General features: G+C 38.0%; 1 protein-coding gene across 1 annotated transcript in view; it reads right to left on the bottom strand.

Moving 5' to 3' along the window:
- Nucleotides 1–3,245: 3,245 nt before the first annotated feature.
- LOC139729578 (synaptotagmin-4-like) overlaps nucleotides 3,246–17,085 on the bottom strand; it is a 72,195-nt gene continuing 58,355 nt past the window's right edge. The window contains exons 4-8 of the mRNA XM_071640501.1: nucleotides 16,613–16,765; nucleotides 14,673–14,819; nucleotides 11,001–11,127; nucleotides 7,533–7,687; nucleotides 3,246–3,398 (exon numbers count right to left, since the gene is read on the bottom strand). Of these exons, the coding sequence (XP_071496602.1) occupies nucleotides 3,246–3,398; nucleotides 7,533–7,687; nucleotides 11,001–11,127; nucleotides 14,673–14,819; nucleotides 16,613–16,765 (735 nt within the window). The remainder of the gene's footprint in view (nucleotides 3,399–7,532; nucleotides 7,688–11,000; nucleotides 11,128–14,672; nucleotides 14,820–16,612; nucleotides 16,766–17,085) is intronic.

Raw genomic sequence — 17,085 nt, 5'->3', positions numbered from 1 at the left:
TGAGGACCTCTGGAAACGTCAGTCTTAACTATGATCATAAAATATCTTGTTTTTATTTTTGTCACAGGACTACATGAACTCTTATATCGACTATTGTGGGCATTATACTACAAAGGGGTGATCCACATGACGTCACAAAAACATATTATTGTATCTTTCATTATATACAGACAGCGTTCATTTCATATCATTTCAATCTTTTGGTAGACTCGCTAAGCACACGTTACAATGCCAAAACATTCTATAGCGTTGCACTTTTACAAGCGTGTACAAATGCGTGTATGCACATGTTAAATATCTACATGCTTACGAAGCTGAGAAAAATGTCATTTAGTTATCAACGCTTCTTATCATACGCATATTTAGAATTAATACCCTTCATGGTACACATTGGTTCCTATTACCATCAGCCCATCCTGAAGCTTCAAACATCATCCTTCTGTGGATTTACAAAGAGCTTATTTACTTTTGCATTTTCTAGATGTATTCTGTATATCTTTGTCTGCAATATCTTGACAGCTGGATTTAACACACGACTAGATCAGCACAATAAGTTATTACTCGAAAATTTACAAAAATAAATTGTCTTTCTCCCTGCGCTATGAGTGCTTGATCGCCAATGGCGCTACAGACTATCAAATACTTTCACTCACACTTCCTTGGTATGTCTGGAATTTATAGACTACGCAACGCGACAAAACAGAGACTCGGAAATGTCGAACAAATCTTTACTGAATTTGCTTTCTCGTGGGCACGAGTTGGAAGGATAATACATCCAAACATTGGCACTTTCCGTGTTTTTACCAACAAATTGCCATGATAAATGAATATCCAAGTCATTTAACGATATTTGAAATTTAGTAATGAAATGATTGTCAGTATTCAACATGCTGATACGAAAAAGAATTGCTCTGTTTGCAGTTTTCCCATTCATCATGATAAGATTTGACATGACATATGTAAATGAAAAATGTCTCGTATCTAAACTAACTGACAAATGTGATGCCGTAGGAGGTGCAAACGACATAATTTGTCCAATTGTGTCTTTTTCTAAACAGTTTATTTAAATATTCATAATGCTTTTCAGAAAAGCATCACTGAAGCTCATGCAATACGGCAATGTGTGGAATAATGTTCCAAGTAAAGTCCTAGAACCCACAACCAGACAATCACATCTAGAGTTTTTACTTCCATCCGCACATGTTTACTCAATTTCAGTTCGGTAACTCTGCAACGACGAAAGAAAAAAGAAATGGCGTCGATCCATACACCCATAAATCTATGTTGGAGAATGTTGTATGGTGGTTGTTTTTACTAAAGATGTTTGGTAACCAGTGTGGGCAGCCGCGTATTAACACATGGTAAAATACATTCTCTACAAACTTGTTGACAATCAGTTTGACTCAGTTAGTGAAAAACTATGAGTACGAACAAAGAAATTCTCCAGGATAGTGAAATTTGATGGCAAGGCATAATTATCGTTTTTGTTTTCTGTTGCGTTACGATTTAATTCTTGTTCTAAGAGCTGTAAACACCCTATGTCAGCACTCAAGTTTAATTTGAATCCCTGTTAAACCACACAATTCTGGAATGTACTCATTTCTGGAATAATGGGAAAATCTTCAAAACAAAAATCCACCGCAGCGGTATCAACGGAAAGCGGTACATGATCAGTCCCCGTCGGCATCGGGTTCTATACAAACATTGTCACGAATAACCAATGGGTGCTGCTCTCGACTTTCAGACAAAACCAAGCATCCTTTTTTTTTCAGAAATCGACTATATTCATATAAGGTATGACGCAACCTAAAATGCACACATTTAAAATGGCTTTAACCCGAATATTGTATTCCAGTGCCGAGTGATGTAAACGTTTTGTAGAAACTCTTTTCTGAGACACAATCTTCCTAATCATCGACAATTATTCCACAGCTGAATAATGATGCATTTACTGCGAACTTATGTATCGCCATCAAATCAAAAGAATCATTCAACATCTCTAGATTATTCTTTATATCTTGTCAATCAATCAATCAATCAAGCTTAGTATTAAAGGATTGAAATTGCATATTGTAACACTTTATGTTTTGCCTCCCTGTATTGTAGTTACCCCTTTTCACAACTGCCAAATAGATGATAAAAAAGAGAAAATTATTCTGAATTGAAGCTTTCGTCGATATTAGTCGTCCATGTTATAAATGTTTTCCCCGATGACATTCGGTAAATCATATTTTTCCCCCGATGACTAATACTATTTTAATGAACAGATTACTAGTCAACGAAACAGAGTCGACGAAACAGTAGAGAATCGTAATAAAAAAAACCTCCAAACTTCTTTCTGATAAAAGAGAAACTACAGGGCAATTATGTGAGTGATAAAAATAAAGAAAATAAGAATAAGGAAATCATAGTGTATAAAGAATTCAATGTTGACAATGAAAATAATAATAATAATAATGATAATAATAATGATAATAACAATGATAATAATGATAATAATAATAATAATAATAATAATATATGACACTAATGATAAACAATGATTAAAAATCAATCACTTCTGTCATGAAAAAATTCATGTAATGCCTACAATATCCCTCCATCAACCACAGACAGAAAGGAATGATAATATAACAAAGCCTTAATTTTGCTTATTCCTCATCTGTTTGAGATTTTCCAAACTGAAAACTTTTAATTCCATCTAAAGAGATCCACTTATCATTTTTTTGTTATTAATAATAATCTTCGTCTCCCCTTTGTCCAGACAAATATTAACTGATATATAATTATTTCAAAAGATATAATATATAACAGTGATTCATAACAGCAATGTCCCTAAGTAGACTTCCACCCTACGATCTCATAGTAACCAGTGTCTGTGATTCTCATTCTGCGTTTTTTTATCCATTCATAATTACACCACCCTACGTGTCATACACATTACTTTTTGTCATTGTATCATAATAATTTTTCCCATTCTATTTGTATCATAATTATTACAGCGAACATCATTAGTGTGTAACCCATCAGAACTAGTATTCTCGTAATCAGTCTTTTTTTTTCTTCTTTTAACAACAGTTACTAAACGATTGTTATGAAAACCATCCTACTCCAGTTCCGCCCCTCATCCCGCCAAGCCCCGCCCTACCCGTCTCCTCCCCCAGGTGCCCTGCCCCATTCAGTTTCACCCTAGGTCCGCCCCGCCCCTTCCCGATCTGCCCCGCCCACCGACACCCAAGATCCGTCTATTCGGTGAGTTTGTGCCACTCTGCGATCTGCTTGCGTGGGTTTTGCATGATATCCTTCCAGTGTTGCGATTCGGCTTCTCCCTCCTCATCGCGTCCGATTACCAGGCGGCCGATGATCTCGTTCTTCGTCACCCGGTCGTGATCAAGAACCTGAGCGAACAAGAAACAAAACAGAAAAGAGGTTGTGAGTTGAAGGCCGGCAAAAGAACACCTGCAATGCTTATGCTCTCCAATAAGGCATTTCATACTGTGAGCTCGTGAACTCGGGAAATCCCATGTTTGTTTTACGATGTTCCTCGAGAACAGAGATACTTTGATTCAATGTAAATTTATCGTCGGTTAATCGTCTTGAAGCAGTCAAAGTATTTGTGATCGCATGGAATACGACATTTTGTGTATGCAGAAACAGTGTGTAACAAACACAGTGATCACTGGTGACACAGTAAACTTTTTGTTAATTGCGCAACTTGTTTCTGAAAATTGAATCAAAATCAAGCAATAAAGAACACTTTACCCGATCAACTCAACTCTCATTTAATACCCGTCTAAAGAGTATCTGTTTTCGAAATCTTTACCCAAACAACACTAATGTTCTGCGAAGAGATTTTCCACTTTTAGTCACCTATCAACTATCATGGAAGAGCCATATTGATTTGAGACATGTACATCTTTCTCCTTGTAAAGACGATAAATGGGCACGTTTGTTAGAGAGGCATAAAAAAAAATCAACATGCACCTGGCACGTTTAATGGCAACAATATCTTCCACTTTGTGTGCTCGTTTCCCCTCTCTTCAATAGCTCATTGCCAGGCCACCACCATTTCAAGCATAGGCTTACGATGCGAGGTCTGAGGTAATTTCCATTTCCGAAATTTCCTTTTATTTGATATTGATTAGTCATCGTTGGTAACAAATTTGCAAGTTCTGTTTACATTTTGTTTTGTTGGCAGTAATGTTTAAGAATGATTTTTTCAAGTAATGTTCTAGAATGACTGTTGTCAGTAGGGAATGTTTGAGAATGATTATGTAAAGCATGTTGTATAAACTGCATTTTTGTAGCGCTCTTGTGTCATTTGGGTATTTTTTTTTCACAACCGTGTAATCTATTTCCGTTTGATTAGAAAGCAGAATAAATACGAACGAATGAACGAACAAACAAACAAACAAACAAAAACACGAAAGAACGAACAAACAAACGAACGAACGAACAAACGAACGAATTTAATAATCAATGATGTGATTTTGCACTGAAATGTTGAAAAAATGCAGAAACATAACCAAACCAAACCAAATTATGGCACACTATCACAGCCATACAGGCACTAACCTTGCACTAAAGATATGAGCATTTAAAATATACACTGCCTTGCTCTATCACACATGCAAACATTCTTGTATTTTAATACTTCACTCGTTCAGGGATTCCATCAGTATCACACAACGCAACACTCATCAGCACACAAAAATATAAACAGGAAGGTATCATCGCACAGTTATTTGTCGCTATTCCCTCTGAACACATATAGTGTTGGTAACGCAAATGTACAAGAATAATTTTCTCTCCTTCATTCTTTCTTTGACCCCATCCAGGTCAAGTTCTTCTTACATGTCTTATGATGTCAACTTCTGTATTTTTTGTTTCTCTCCCTCTCTTTCCTACGACCATAGTATGCATGGCCGGCGGAACCTGGGGATTCCCTCCCCCCCCCCCTCCCCCACTTTTTTGCACCATACATAGGGTGTCAACACTTTGGGTCCCCTCACTTTTTTTTTAACCCCGGAAGTGGAACTAGAGATAGAATGAAACCTTGAAGTGTGAGCGCGGTGAGGCCTTTGTTTTTCTTGTCACCTGAAGAAACCCGGAAGTGGCACCATAAGTTGCGCCGAAGGTTTTTTTTTTTTTTCTTTTTTTGCTTGTTAGCTGATGAAACCCGGAAGTGGCCACCCCCTACACCCCCGCCCCCAACTTCTGAAAACGTGGCGCCGGCGGTGGTATGCAATACCACGATTTCCCTAAATGTTATGTTGCATAGAGCAAGAGTTCCCTGCAAACTTATAATCTTTTGTTACTGAAAATGAAGAAAACATAAACCATCAAGAATTTTAAAATGAAATAAATATGCATATATCCCAAGCCTGCTCTTCCAATCATAACAACCATCGGACTCACCTAAATAAATAACTGAATAGTTAAATATATGCATTTGAAAACAATTCCAAAAATACTTTAAAATCATCATGTTACCATGACAACAACTGCGAAACTGGCGGGCGAATGGTCCCTAGAAAGTGCAATTTTGATATCTTACAACCATTTTGTACTATGAGATGGAATGGACCCCAATTCTACCGCCGAGTTTGATTTCATGTCTCCGGGCGAGGCTCGTATAAAGCTTGAAAAAAAAAAAGGAATTGCGTCGTTTCCAATGATAGGAAAGTTTCAGACGGAACCTGACTACACTATAAAAAACAGTAACAATGCGAAAAGAAAAAAAATCAAGATGTTTGTGTTTGTATGTGTGTGCGTGTATGCGTGTATGCGTGTGAGTGAGTGCGTGTGTGTTGTTTGTGCGTGCTTGTGTGTTGCGATAGGTGTTTCAATGGCATCCTCGGGTGATAATGCATGCAGTAAGATTGCCCTTTCCTAGCTCTGAGGTAGTCATGTACATGATAGGAATGTGAAGGATCGATAGTTCGCCTCGATCGGTTGCACCTGTTTTAATGCCGACATCAAAATGTCACACGGTGCGATGAATGCACGCTTTTCAAACAGATTTCGCGCTTAACAAAGTGGCATAGTGAGTGCTTATCTCCCAGGACTTTGCGGGCGTCTTTCAGCTATGAATGATAAGAGTCGATCTATAACTGCTTCTTCTGAGCAATTTGGAAGTCCTTTCACCTGCTTTGCAGTATTTTTTTAATCCTCTGATAAAAACTGAGTGTGACCCAGTTGGCATTCATTAGATGTCGCTTTGTCGGTTGGAGAGCATTCTAATTGCTGAGGAACATCTCCTGTTCTCAACTTATGAAAGCCCCAGATTTCTTGGCAACGAACACAACATAAAGTCACACACACACACACACACACACACACACACACACACACATCATGCATTCACCTTCACAAAGACGTTCACTCACTCACGATTGCCGGTAGGCTATTGACTGAATAAAAAAATAAACAAACGTCCAACACAAAACAAAACAAAACAAAACAAAACTGCAATGGATGGTTCTTTGCGAAAACAAGTACGGAGCCTAATTGCACCTAGCGGCATTGTGAAGTGCTAAACATTACTCTTTTACACCCACAGAATGAAGCAGCCTATTTCACATACTTTTTGTGTGGATTCACATGAACAGCTCATGGATCAATTGAAAGTAGGCCTAACTATTTATAACAAGGTTTTGCGATATATGAGTCCAGTCTGAGACACCACAACTGAGGATTAATTGCCAATGTCTTAATTTCAGTACAGTACTTCATGCAAATAGAATAAGATAAAGAATTTTGATGAGATGAATTGTCTAATGTAACTGAAAGGTTTTTTTTTCATGTAAAAGGAACGAAATCACTTCCTTTTATATTATGAGCGGATGTAGTAAAAAAAAACAACAGCAAACTTTCAAGCCTAAGTCAGATAAGGCATGAAAATTGATTTTTTTTTTTCAGTTTTCATTCATTGATTTTTATGAAGCCTCGATCATTAGATATTTTCAATATGTATGAAGAATTTATTAATTATATAATACAGGGTCTATTTATATACATATTATGATAATTACCAAACATGTCTGCATTACATGTTGGCATTTCATCGTTCAAGTACTGTATAGTTTCTTAAGATTACTGACGTCTTTGCTTACCTCCTACCGCCTTATTCACTAAGTGATAACATGGTGAAGAGAGCGAGCCATCGTCAGCTGAGAACGCGTGCGCGAGAATCACGTTGTAACCTTTGTAGCTCCCATTGTGTGTTTATACTTGCATGTTACCCATTTTATTCAGATTTGGTGCACGCTTCATTTCTAAAAGGTTATTTGTGTCTATACCTAGAAAATCTTTCACGACTTGCCTTCAAGTAGATTTAAGTGGATTTGAGAAAATGGATGTTGGCAAAACAAATTTCAGCTCCATGATAGGGGAGGTGCAAAAGGGTGCGCTATTCGCTCATTACTGGACGCTGACGCGAAAAACCTCCATGAATATTAACGAGATATTGATAGTTTGCTAATGCGCTCAAAGACAGTAATGCATCTAAGACAATCTGGTTGTCATGGTACCTGGAATTCGATCTTGAGATGCTCCAGTCCCTCCATCGGTACGTCGAAGAGGAAAGACTCGTTGAACACCGGGTTCAGTGTGCGCTTCTTCAGACGCGTTTTCTTCTTAGCCAGACGCTGATTGCGGTACATGACGTAAATCTTCACATACGGGTCTAAGGAGAAGAGGGCAGAAAGAAGATATTAAAGGAGACCTCTGGATGATTTTCAGACATTTACATTTAAACAACTATAAATTAGTCATATACTGAGTACAGGGTTTCAGAATTTATAGTGATTTGGATGAGGAATAAGAATGTTTTCAAGATTTATAACAAATTGCAATGAACAAGGATGATGACATGGCCGCCTCACCATAAGAATGCACGAGTTGGGTCCAAGGAAGCAGAAATGAAGAGGTATACATAGATTCCACACAGGCGAACTTGTTAAGCACGTGGTATTGTAATGGAACTACACTGCTACATTTCTGAAATATGTGAGGCTCTATGTCATCGACACCGTTCAGTGTAATTTGTTTATAGATGTTTCATTGGTTTCTCTTCTCAAGGACCACAACAAAGTCCACAAATCTATACATGGAGCTGTCTATTTATGTACTACATTATTATGAGAATCGTCTGGAATGCCCCTTTAATCAGAGGGTATGCATTATCTACAATAGTAATACATGACCTAGATCACCGTATATGGATCTACGATGGAAGATGCACGAAGAAGAAAACGAACATGAAATAGAATATTTGATATAATTATATTCTCAAATGACCTGACTGTGGGACTTGAAGTAAATGATCACGTGTGAGGAGAAAGAGAGAAAATAACATTTTATATTTATTATAGAACAGATCTTGTCTGATCAGTAGGAAAATCCATCCTTTCTGATCTGTAATATCGAGTAATTACAGTGAACTGGTGACGATTTCATGGAATACACACGAATTCATGTAAACTAAAGCTCTCTTGAAATGTAAAATTTCATGTCAGATTACATGTAAATAATACTGTAGTTTGACGAGAAAAATATACTTCATTATAACTAAGATTTGGGTCTATTCCCCAACTATAAAAGAAAAATATTAAATCTATTTTAAGACACATTGTATAGCAGAGTGGATTACCCCTCACAACGTGTAATATTGCAATCGTAGATGTCTTATTATATATCATAATTATCCAGGCCATTTATTTCGAGAGAATCCATTAAAGAGTATAGATTTCTGCCTTTGGAGAGAAGATGAAGGTATATTCTATTCATAGACAACATTTTGAGGAAATTATCTCCTGTTGTATTCCCCAATTGCTTTCTTCTTTACGTTTTATTATGGTGTCACGTTTTTATTGAATGTTTTGTGTAGGAACCCAAGAATGGAATGCATTATTTCATTATCATTATTTGCTTTTTTGGCAATCCGCAGTTTATTTTCAGTCACCAATGTTGCGGTACAGTGTGGATAAAAAACGAGAAAGCAAAACGAACATGAGAGATCTCGCTGCTTGCATTAGTCCCCAGGGGTGTAATGAGATTCCGCTGTTTTTTGTTTTGTCTTTCATGCATTTTGCCTTCTAGCGCGTACGCCACCCACTTACTCCTGCATTCCTGGGAAAACGAGAGATCTCGTGAATATCTCTCTCTCTCTTGAATATATTACTCTGGATACCTGCAGATCATTAAGCAGAACACAAGCGCTTTTAAACTATTTGCAATTCTATGAGACTGTTCCGGTGGACAGGAACTCGAAAAGCCTGTCAATGCATCTTGGTTAATGCTTGCAATAAATCTACCCAGATATGCGCTTCTAATTTTTTCCGTTGCTATAAAGTCGTTGCCTCATAGACCTATGTGATTTGTAACACTGTTAGAATATTTGCAGTTGGTTCGCTAGCTCTCGCATGTCCGTCATTCTATCAATCAAATATTGTGTACAGAAAAACGTAAATCTATGATACATAAAAAAAATGTATATGCATGAACTGCAATGCACGCCAAAGAAGTACAAAGTATACATAATAAATGGGCAGAATTACTGCGTTAACGTAAGGGATAGTACAGTTATATGGTTGAAATAGGGCTGCAGGTTTCCAACTTTGTGTGTGTGTGTGTGTGTGTGTGTGTGTGTGTGTGTTTGTGAGAAAATGAGAAACCTCCTATGAATTAATATGAAATATCATGCAATTCTTAGAGGAATTCTTAGTTTATTTGATGAAAATTGGTTTTGAAATGGCTGAGATACCCAAAAAGCGATCCTAATAAAATGCGACAGGCCACGACTTTTATTAGGATGTCTTGTTTTTATCATTTTTTTTTTGTATATCTCAGACATTTCAATACCGATTTTCATCAAATGAACTTTCAATTCCCCTAATTAGAATTGTATGCTCTTCGACATAACATAGAATGGTTTCTAAATATCTTGCAAAACCTTGAAAGCTGAAGCCTTACCTCAACCAATACTATACCATCCCTGCTGCGAATATACAATGCGGCAATGTTCCCACTTGCCTGTTCGCGAATCTAACTGATGATTCAGTACAGAGAGCAAAAACTTCATGAAATTGATTGCTCCGAACTTCAAAGGCAAGGAAAAGATTATGAAATTGGCCAAGATATAGTATATCATAACAGGCTAACTGTGTACAGCTTAATTATGCACAACTTAATTGTGATTTACAAAGGTCATCTGAGTACAAGTTAACTGTGTACAGTTTAACCGTGTACAATCTAACTGTAGACAAGTATCCTATTGGGAGGTTAACTTTGTACAGGTGAAGCTGTACGGCTAAGCTGTGGACAGGTAAACTGCATGAACTGTATACAGACTAACTGTGTCTATAAGTATCCTGTGGACATAGTTGAGAGGTTAACTGTGTTCAGATTTGTTGTGAACAGGCAAACTGTATACAGGCTTACTGTGGACAAGTATCCTATAGACAGGTTAACCAGTGTGTATAACGGACTGTTGATAGGTCAAAGGGATAGTACAGTATTGGTGGAGATGAGAATTGTGCTTTTAACTTTTTGCGAGATACCAAGAAAACACTTATGATATAGTACAGAGCATACCATTTTAAGAGGAATTCAAAGTTTATTTGATGAAAATCGGGTTTGGAATGACTGAAACATCCAAAAACAAAGTAAAACAAAGCAATCGTAATAAAGTGTGGGTCCCACACTTTATTAGAATTGCTCTTTTTTGGATATCTCAGCCATTTGAAAACCAATTTTCATCAAATAAACGTTGAATCCTTCTTAAAATTACATGGTCCTTCATATTTCACAAGAGGTTTCTCATTATCTCACTTAGGAATGTTCAAAACATGAACTCCCTCCTCAACCAGTAGTGTACAGTCCCTTTAACTGTGAACAGGTAAACTGTGTTCCAGCTAACTGCGGACAAGTATCCTGTACACAGGTTAACTGTGTACAGGATAACAATACTGTATGTATATATTGAAAACTTGTCTTACCGGCAAGACCGGTAACATCCATCTTGGGTAGGTTTTTTGCCTTGAGCACCACCACGGTGAGACGGTTTGCGGCTGGCTGGTAGCACAGGGAGGTTAGAAGCTCGCCACGCCCCTGAGATTTGGGGATCTAGGGGAAAAGATCATAGAGATATACACGATGCATAATTAGACAGACATAACTATACACGTACACAACGTATATAATAAAAATATATATAATATCTTCCCCTCTCTTTCTCTCAGAAACACACGCACACACACACATACATACAAACATACACTATACAATATGTTCGATCACGTAAACTATGTATCTATTCACTCTAAACTACATGTATATGAAGAGAACGCTTTTTTATGAAATATCAGAAGGTGATCAGGAATAGCAACAATTCACCATTTTATTTTTATCTGCCTGCATCCAGATCTACACGTGGTCCAAGAAAGTTTGCATTAATTCAATGGTAAGTTTCCCAAAATATACATGTGGATTGAGGAATTGCAGCAATATCAGTAGCAGACATCAGTGAAAGTTTGAGGAAAATTGGACAATCCGTTCAAAAAGATAGGAATTCTTTTTAAAGTTGTTATAGCTACAGCCATCGCTGGATGAGAAGACTTCTACAGTTTGTGACGTCACAGAACGATATAAAGAAGATTCAATAGGATGAGAAATATACATATATTTATTACGTAACTGACATGTTAAGGGTAATGCTATTCCCCCTGCTTTCTAAAAGAAGTAAGTTCACTGTTCTTTCATTATGCTAGAAAAATTAAATATTGCGGAATTCTCTTTATACACTGTATCGGTATTTTCATATCGTTGATCTGCAGTGGCGTCACGAACCGTTAATGACTTCTTATCCAGTTGATGGCTACGGTAAAATATTAAAAAATCATAAATTTGAACGTATTGCTCGATTTTCATCAGACTTTCACTGATGAGTTTACTAATATTGCTGCATTCACTCAATCCACAAGTATATATCATGTACTATGGGGAAACTTCCCCTTGTATCGTCAACACTTCCCCTCTCTCCTTACCCCCCCCCCCCCACGCCTCCTTTTCCCCACACACGCACACGACCTACATCCAAACAACACACGATGCATGCTCAATTCGTAATTTCTGTGTGCATTTGGCTTCTTAGAATTTCCACACAATCATGGAGCAGAGACCTATGACATCTCATACCTCATGGTTATGCTTAAGACATATTTTGGCAAACATTATTCAGATAAAGGGCTCTTATGATGATGTGAGGAGAGAGAGGAGTCAATGTTCAGAATGTGAATACGTACATGAGAGAAAGAAAGATTGGGAAGGGTAGGGGGTGAGGGAGAGACAGAAAGGAGAATCGTGAAAAATATTTCCCTGCCACGTCTGTCGCTTACATTGTTTGTCATAACGCCAGAGCTCTGTCCCATTATGTTTCTCCTAACATTGCTATTATTCCTTAAAATGACCTTTATCAATGCCATCATAACCTGTTGAGATCATCGGCAATGCGAACCAAATGAGACAAGAGTCATTGCACGTTATGAACTCATGAAATAACAACAACAGGTCATACACCCACCCCAACAAGGGAAATCCACCTGCTGACATTTCATGGGTTTAATTGTCTAATGTGACTACTTGAATGTTAATATGTTTTCACGTCACTTCTGCTGCTCTGTGTATGGAATATCACCTAACTCAACCCGGATGATGCGAGCCTGACGCTGATGCGTGTGGAGGCCAAATCGTGAGCGACCCTGTTTTTGCATCCAGCTTGCCGATTAGCAGGAGCTGAAGGGAGGGGGGGGGGGGGGGGGAGGGGGTGAGTATTTAGGATTCAAGACAGTAGGCAGCAATGACGTAGTCCCCTATTTCTGCCGGCCATCGGAGGAGCAAATTGGCTTGTAAGTAGACGTGATAAGAATGGATGAGACCATATAAACAACGGCGGGTCGGGCATTACTCGAGTAGGCGCTTTTACATCCTCCACCCTCCCCATCCCCTCCCCCTCCCGGTTTCCCTCCCTCTCTCTCATCCATATCTCTGTGGCCTCTCCTCTCTTTTGTTCATGCATATCATTCTGCATTCGTGTGCATTCAGCTTCCACAAAAATAACAAGATACTAAACAAACTTTGACGTCAAGCAGCAAAGCGCGCGGCCTGGGTCGTCGAAATTTGATTTCTTTGTCAGTTATTTATTCACTTTGCCCATCCCGCATGAGAGAAAGTAGGTAAGCACAGGCAGATATTGAAACGGGAATGGGTCGTTCACCACGTCCATCGCCTTCCTTAGCTCTTATGTGGTTTTTAGCCCTGCGACAGGAGGCAAGTTGGTGGTTTAGCCCCCAACAAGAGTTGGCGCCATGAGACATTTCCATCCTATTTCCTTTCCCTTCCACCAAAAGAACTTTGATTCGGTCTTAAGTGAAATCCGATTTAAAATAAGATGAGATAAAGCTACAATTTTAGTTCTAACTTTTGAAAATTGAGTTATCATCGAGTCCGCTGTGTTGATTTCTTTCATCACTGTTATATTTTATCCATCAGAGTTATGTTCATTGCGTCTCGAAGCGTTTACACGAAGTGTTTTTTTTTTTCTCTCTCGCTTTTTCTAAACGTTGGTACGTTTTAAATCCAAACCTAAACTGTGGGTTGAAATTCCGTACCTATAGTACACTTATTCAAATACTGCATTACATCTTATTTTCACATGTTATCCTGACTTCGTATGCTTTAACATCACGAAGAAAGTTCACGATCTTTTCCTGACACATCATGACCTTTGTCGCTATATTTGATATTGGCTCCGTATCATTACTTACCGGAAAACAATAAAAGTCAGCAAGATCCTGCACTACTGTGTGTGAACGTCCTATGTAATTAGCATCATATAATTTAAGCGCATTAAGGATGACATGATCGGATAGACAATCAAGTTGTCAACGACATGAACAAATAGATAAATCAAGTTAGTGGGCCAGAGGAAATTAGCCAAGACTAGAATAACATCGAGGGCCCCGTTTTAATGAGGGTAACGATCGTCTTGCTAATCAGAGCCATCAGTCAAAGTCTTCCCCTGTTCCGTGTTTATTGGTCTTCTTAAATATTGACTGATTTTTGCTCCTGCTGGTCACTGACTGTCACACACGAATAAGAAACCAAACAACAGACCTACTTTCAACTACCACATTTTTGTTTCTACTTTCACTAGTATGCCTACCAGTACTTTTTTTCTTGTTGATTCCACTTGTTTTGGTTCACATGTTTTGAGGATATCGATAATAATGCTTGTATGATATTGCATTGCCGTCAAATATTGCCATCAATTGGGACATTAGGTAAAACGACTGGAGGAGGAGTCCAGTGTGGAAGGTCTATATTCCAATCTTGTCATAGCATCACTGGGAAAAATTTCAAGTAGGGCTAAGTCTCAATCACGTAATAACTTTCGAATCCCTGACATCTTAAACTATATATTTGTTATAGGTAAAGTCGGGATTGAATATCAAAGAGATTTTAAAAAGCGCTTGTCTAACTAACGTGAATGAATTCAATACTGTAGAACCTCCAGACCTCATAATTGTCCCACGTCTGACTCTTTGAAGTTGTATAAAGGGCTGAAGAGCGTCTAACATTACGACTACCATACATCGTGATCGTCAATTTACCCGGTTGTTTCTTGGTTTAATGTCTCTGCACAGGTTGACGGGCCGCGTGCTCAGGTCGACGTTCGACAGCGGCATCACCACTTCGCCGATGACCTCGTCGCGGGAGAAACGATCGAAACTCATGACCACGAAGTGCAGCGTCACGCCCTGTAAATGGAAGAATTAGAAACAAGTCAAAAAGAAACTTGTCAGTTCTTTTTCTTCAGATGACCTTTCTCTCCACTTCTCATATTCTCTTCCTTTGACTCTTGTTCTTTCTGTCTCTCTTCCCTCACCCTGACCCCCTTCCGCCTACTTTTACTTTTTGTTATCTTAGCAACCAATTCTCAGTGAATTGCAATGTTAAAGATGAAGTTCTTTATGTATTTTTTTTTACCTCCGCAATACTCAAACTACCTGGCCATGTTGTAAGTGTACCGTAATTGTATATTGTGTTATTTTCCTTTAATATGTCTACAATGTATGTATTTCGTGATGTACAGTATTGTATGAGTAGGGCCTCTGAGAATAACAGTGTTTGTAGCCACTGAGAGAGCTACCCTACTAAAACAAAATAAATTAATAAATAAACAAATAAATAAACAAATAAATAAATGAATAAATAAATAAATAAATACTTGAATTAACAAGAGCGCCCTGTTGCAATTAACCAATTCATCAAATTTTAGTTACAGCGTCAACACGTATATGTTTGTTTGATGTGATCGAGTTGAGCCCAATTCTCCTCACTGCATTCTACTTTTTCGTTGCAAGATTAACCTCTCATCTATATCTTTCTTACCCAGATTTACTTTCTTACGTAGATTAAGGATAAAGTTGTATTTTTCTTTCTTTCCTGCTTCATAATTCTCAAATTAGGATTCATCATAAAAAAAAACACAGTTGACAATCCATCAAAAATTAAATCATTCTTTAATATAAATTCGATGCTCAACCCCCCCCCCCCAAAAAAAAAGCAAACAAACCCACACATGACAACACTAAAAGACGAAAATACAATCGTGCCATAGTGTAAGCAGAACGTTATGTATCAATCACAATCCCATGTCCGTACATCTCCTGCTTTGTGGAGTGGGAGAAGGGGGAACAACAGGAAAAGTAACGACGAAGCAGTTTAGTTAATTCACATCTCTTGCTGATTTTGTGAACCTATATCTCCATAGTACTGACATTTGATGAGAATGCGCACATCTTGCACATATCATACTGTTTTGATTCAATCTCAATTGAACTGAAATGAACTTGTATGCTTTTCTCCTTTACGGCCTCTTAAACAGAGAGTTTGGCAAAATATTGTTCCCACATTATAAATTGATGTCAAATAAGTGGGTTTAGCTTACAATGTTACGAGCTTTAATGAAGAAGAATACCATGTCGCGCTTTGCGGAAAGGTTTGCAAATTGACGCAATATGGCAAAGTTTGCCAAATCTGGCCCCAAATGGGAAGATTTGCAAAATGACCCCAAGTGTCGAATCGGCGTACTCTAAATGGTCTTACTCGGTTCTAACAGTTAATACTCACGATTCGAAAACAAAATCGCTGTTGTTATTGTCATGTTATTCTTAATGTTATATCTAGAACGGAAAAATAAATACGTCAGTTGCAATTTCATAACAAATCTGGCAAGAAATAAAAAATGCACCTTATCTAACGCTATAAAGCGATCAATAGATGAATATCTGCATAATTAAATTCACGACACGCTGTTGACAACTCTCCATTTCTTGTCGTAAAATTTCTTGTTCTTAATTGCCTTTGTTCACTGGAATCAAGATGTTTTCTCCATGGCATATTCGAAAACCTATGCAAGCAGGTGCATCAAAAGAAACCAAATTCTAAGTTGAGTCGTTTAGACCGAGTTCCCATTTTCGAAGCTTTACCATAAAAATCATTATCTTCCTGTAAAGACTGTACAAAGTGGTAGAAAGAGTTCACTGACCTGGAGTTGGTTGTAGGCGAGGCCGTAGAAGGTGAAGGTCTCCTCGTAGATTGGGTTCAAGGTTTTCCTCAGTACCCTCGTCTTCACCTTGTGCTTTTTCTCCGGTAGGAGACACAGCTTGACGTAGGGGTCCGAGGCACCTGTCGTTGGGTCCTACCAGAAAAGGATAAACCGAATAATTATCTTCTTACACCCACTTTACTTCACTTCACTTTACTTTATTTGATATTAATTTTCTTTACTTTATATATCACTTACTTTTTTCACAACTTTACCTCACATTACTATGCATTACCCACCAATGGCCAAGGATTTACGGTTGTACATCGATCTAAAAAAAATCACATCCAGTTTGTTGAAATCTGGGGGCTTGTCCGGGGAAGAATTACTGTAACTTTACTTTACACTACTCTGCGTTTACCCACTAATGGTCAAGGATTGACGTTTGCACATCGATCTAAGAAATTCACTTT

The sequence above is a fragment of the Diadema antillarum genome, unplaced genomic scaffold (assembly GCF_040938485.1).
Source record: "Diadema antillarum isolate AM-2024a unplaced genomic scaffold, OU_Dant_1.0 seq00000247_RagTag, whole genome shotgun sequence".
Lineage (NCBI taxonomy): Eukaryota > Metazoa > Echinodermata > Echinoidea > Diadematoida > Diadematidae > Diadema > Diadema antillarum.
This window is presented reverse-complemented; position numbering and strand designations above follow the sequence as displayed.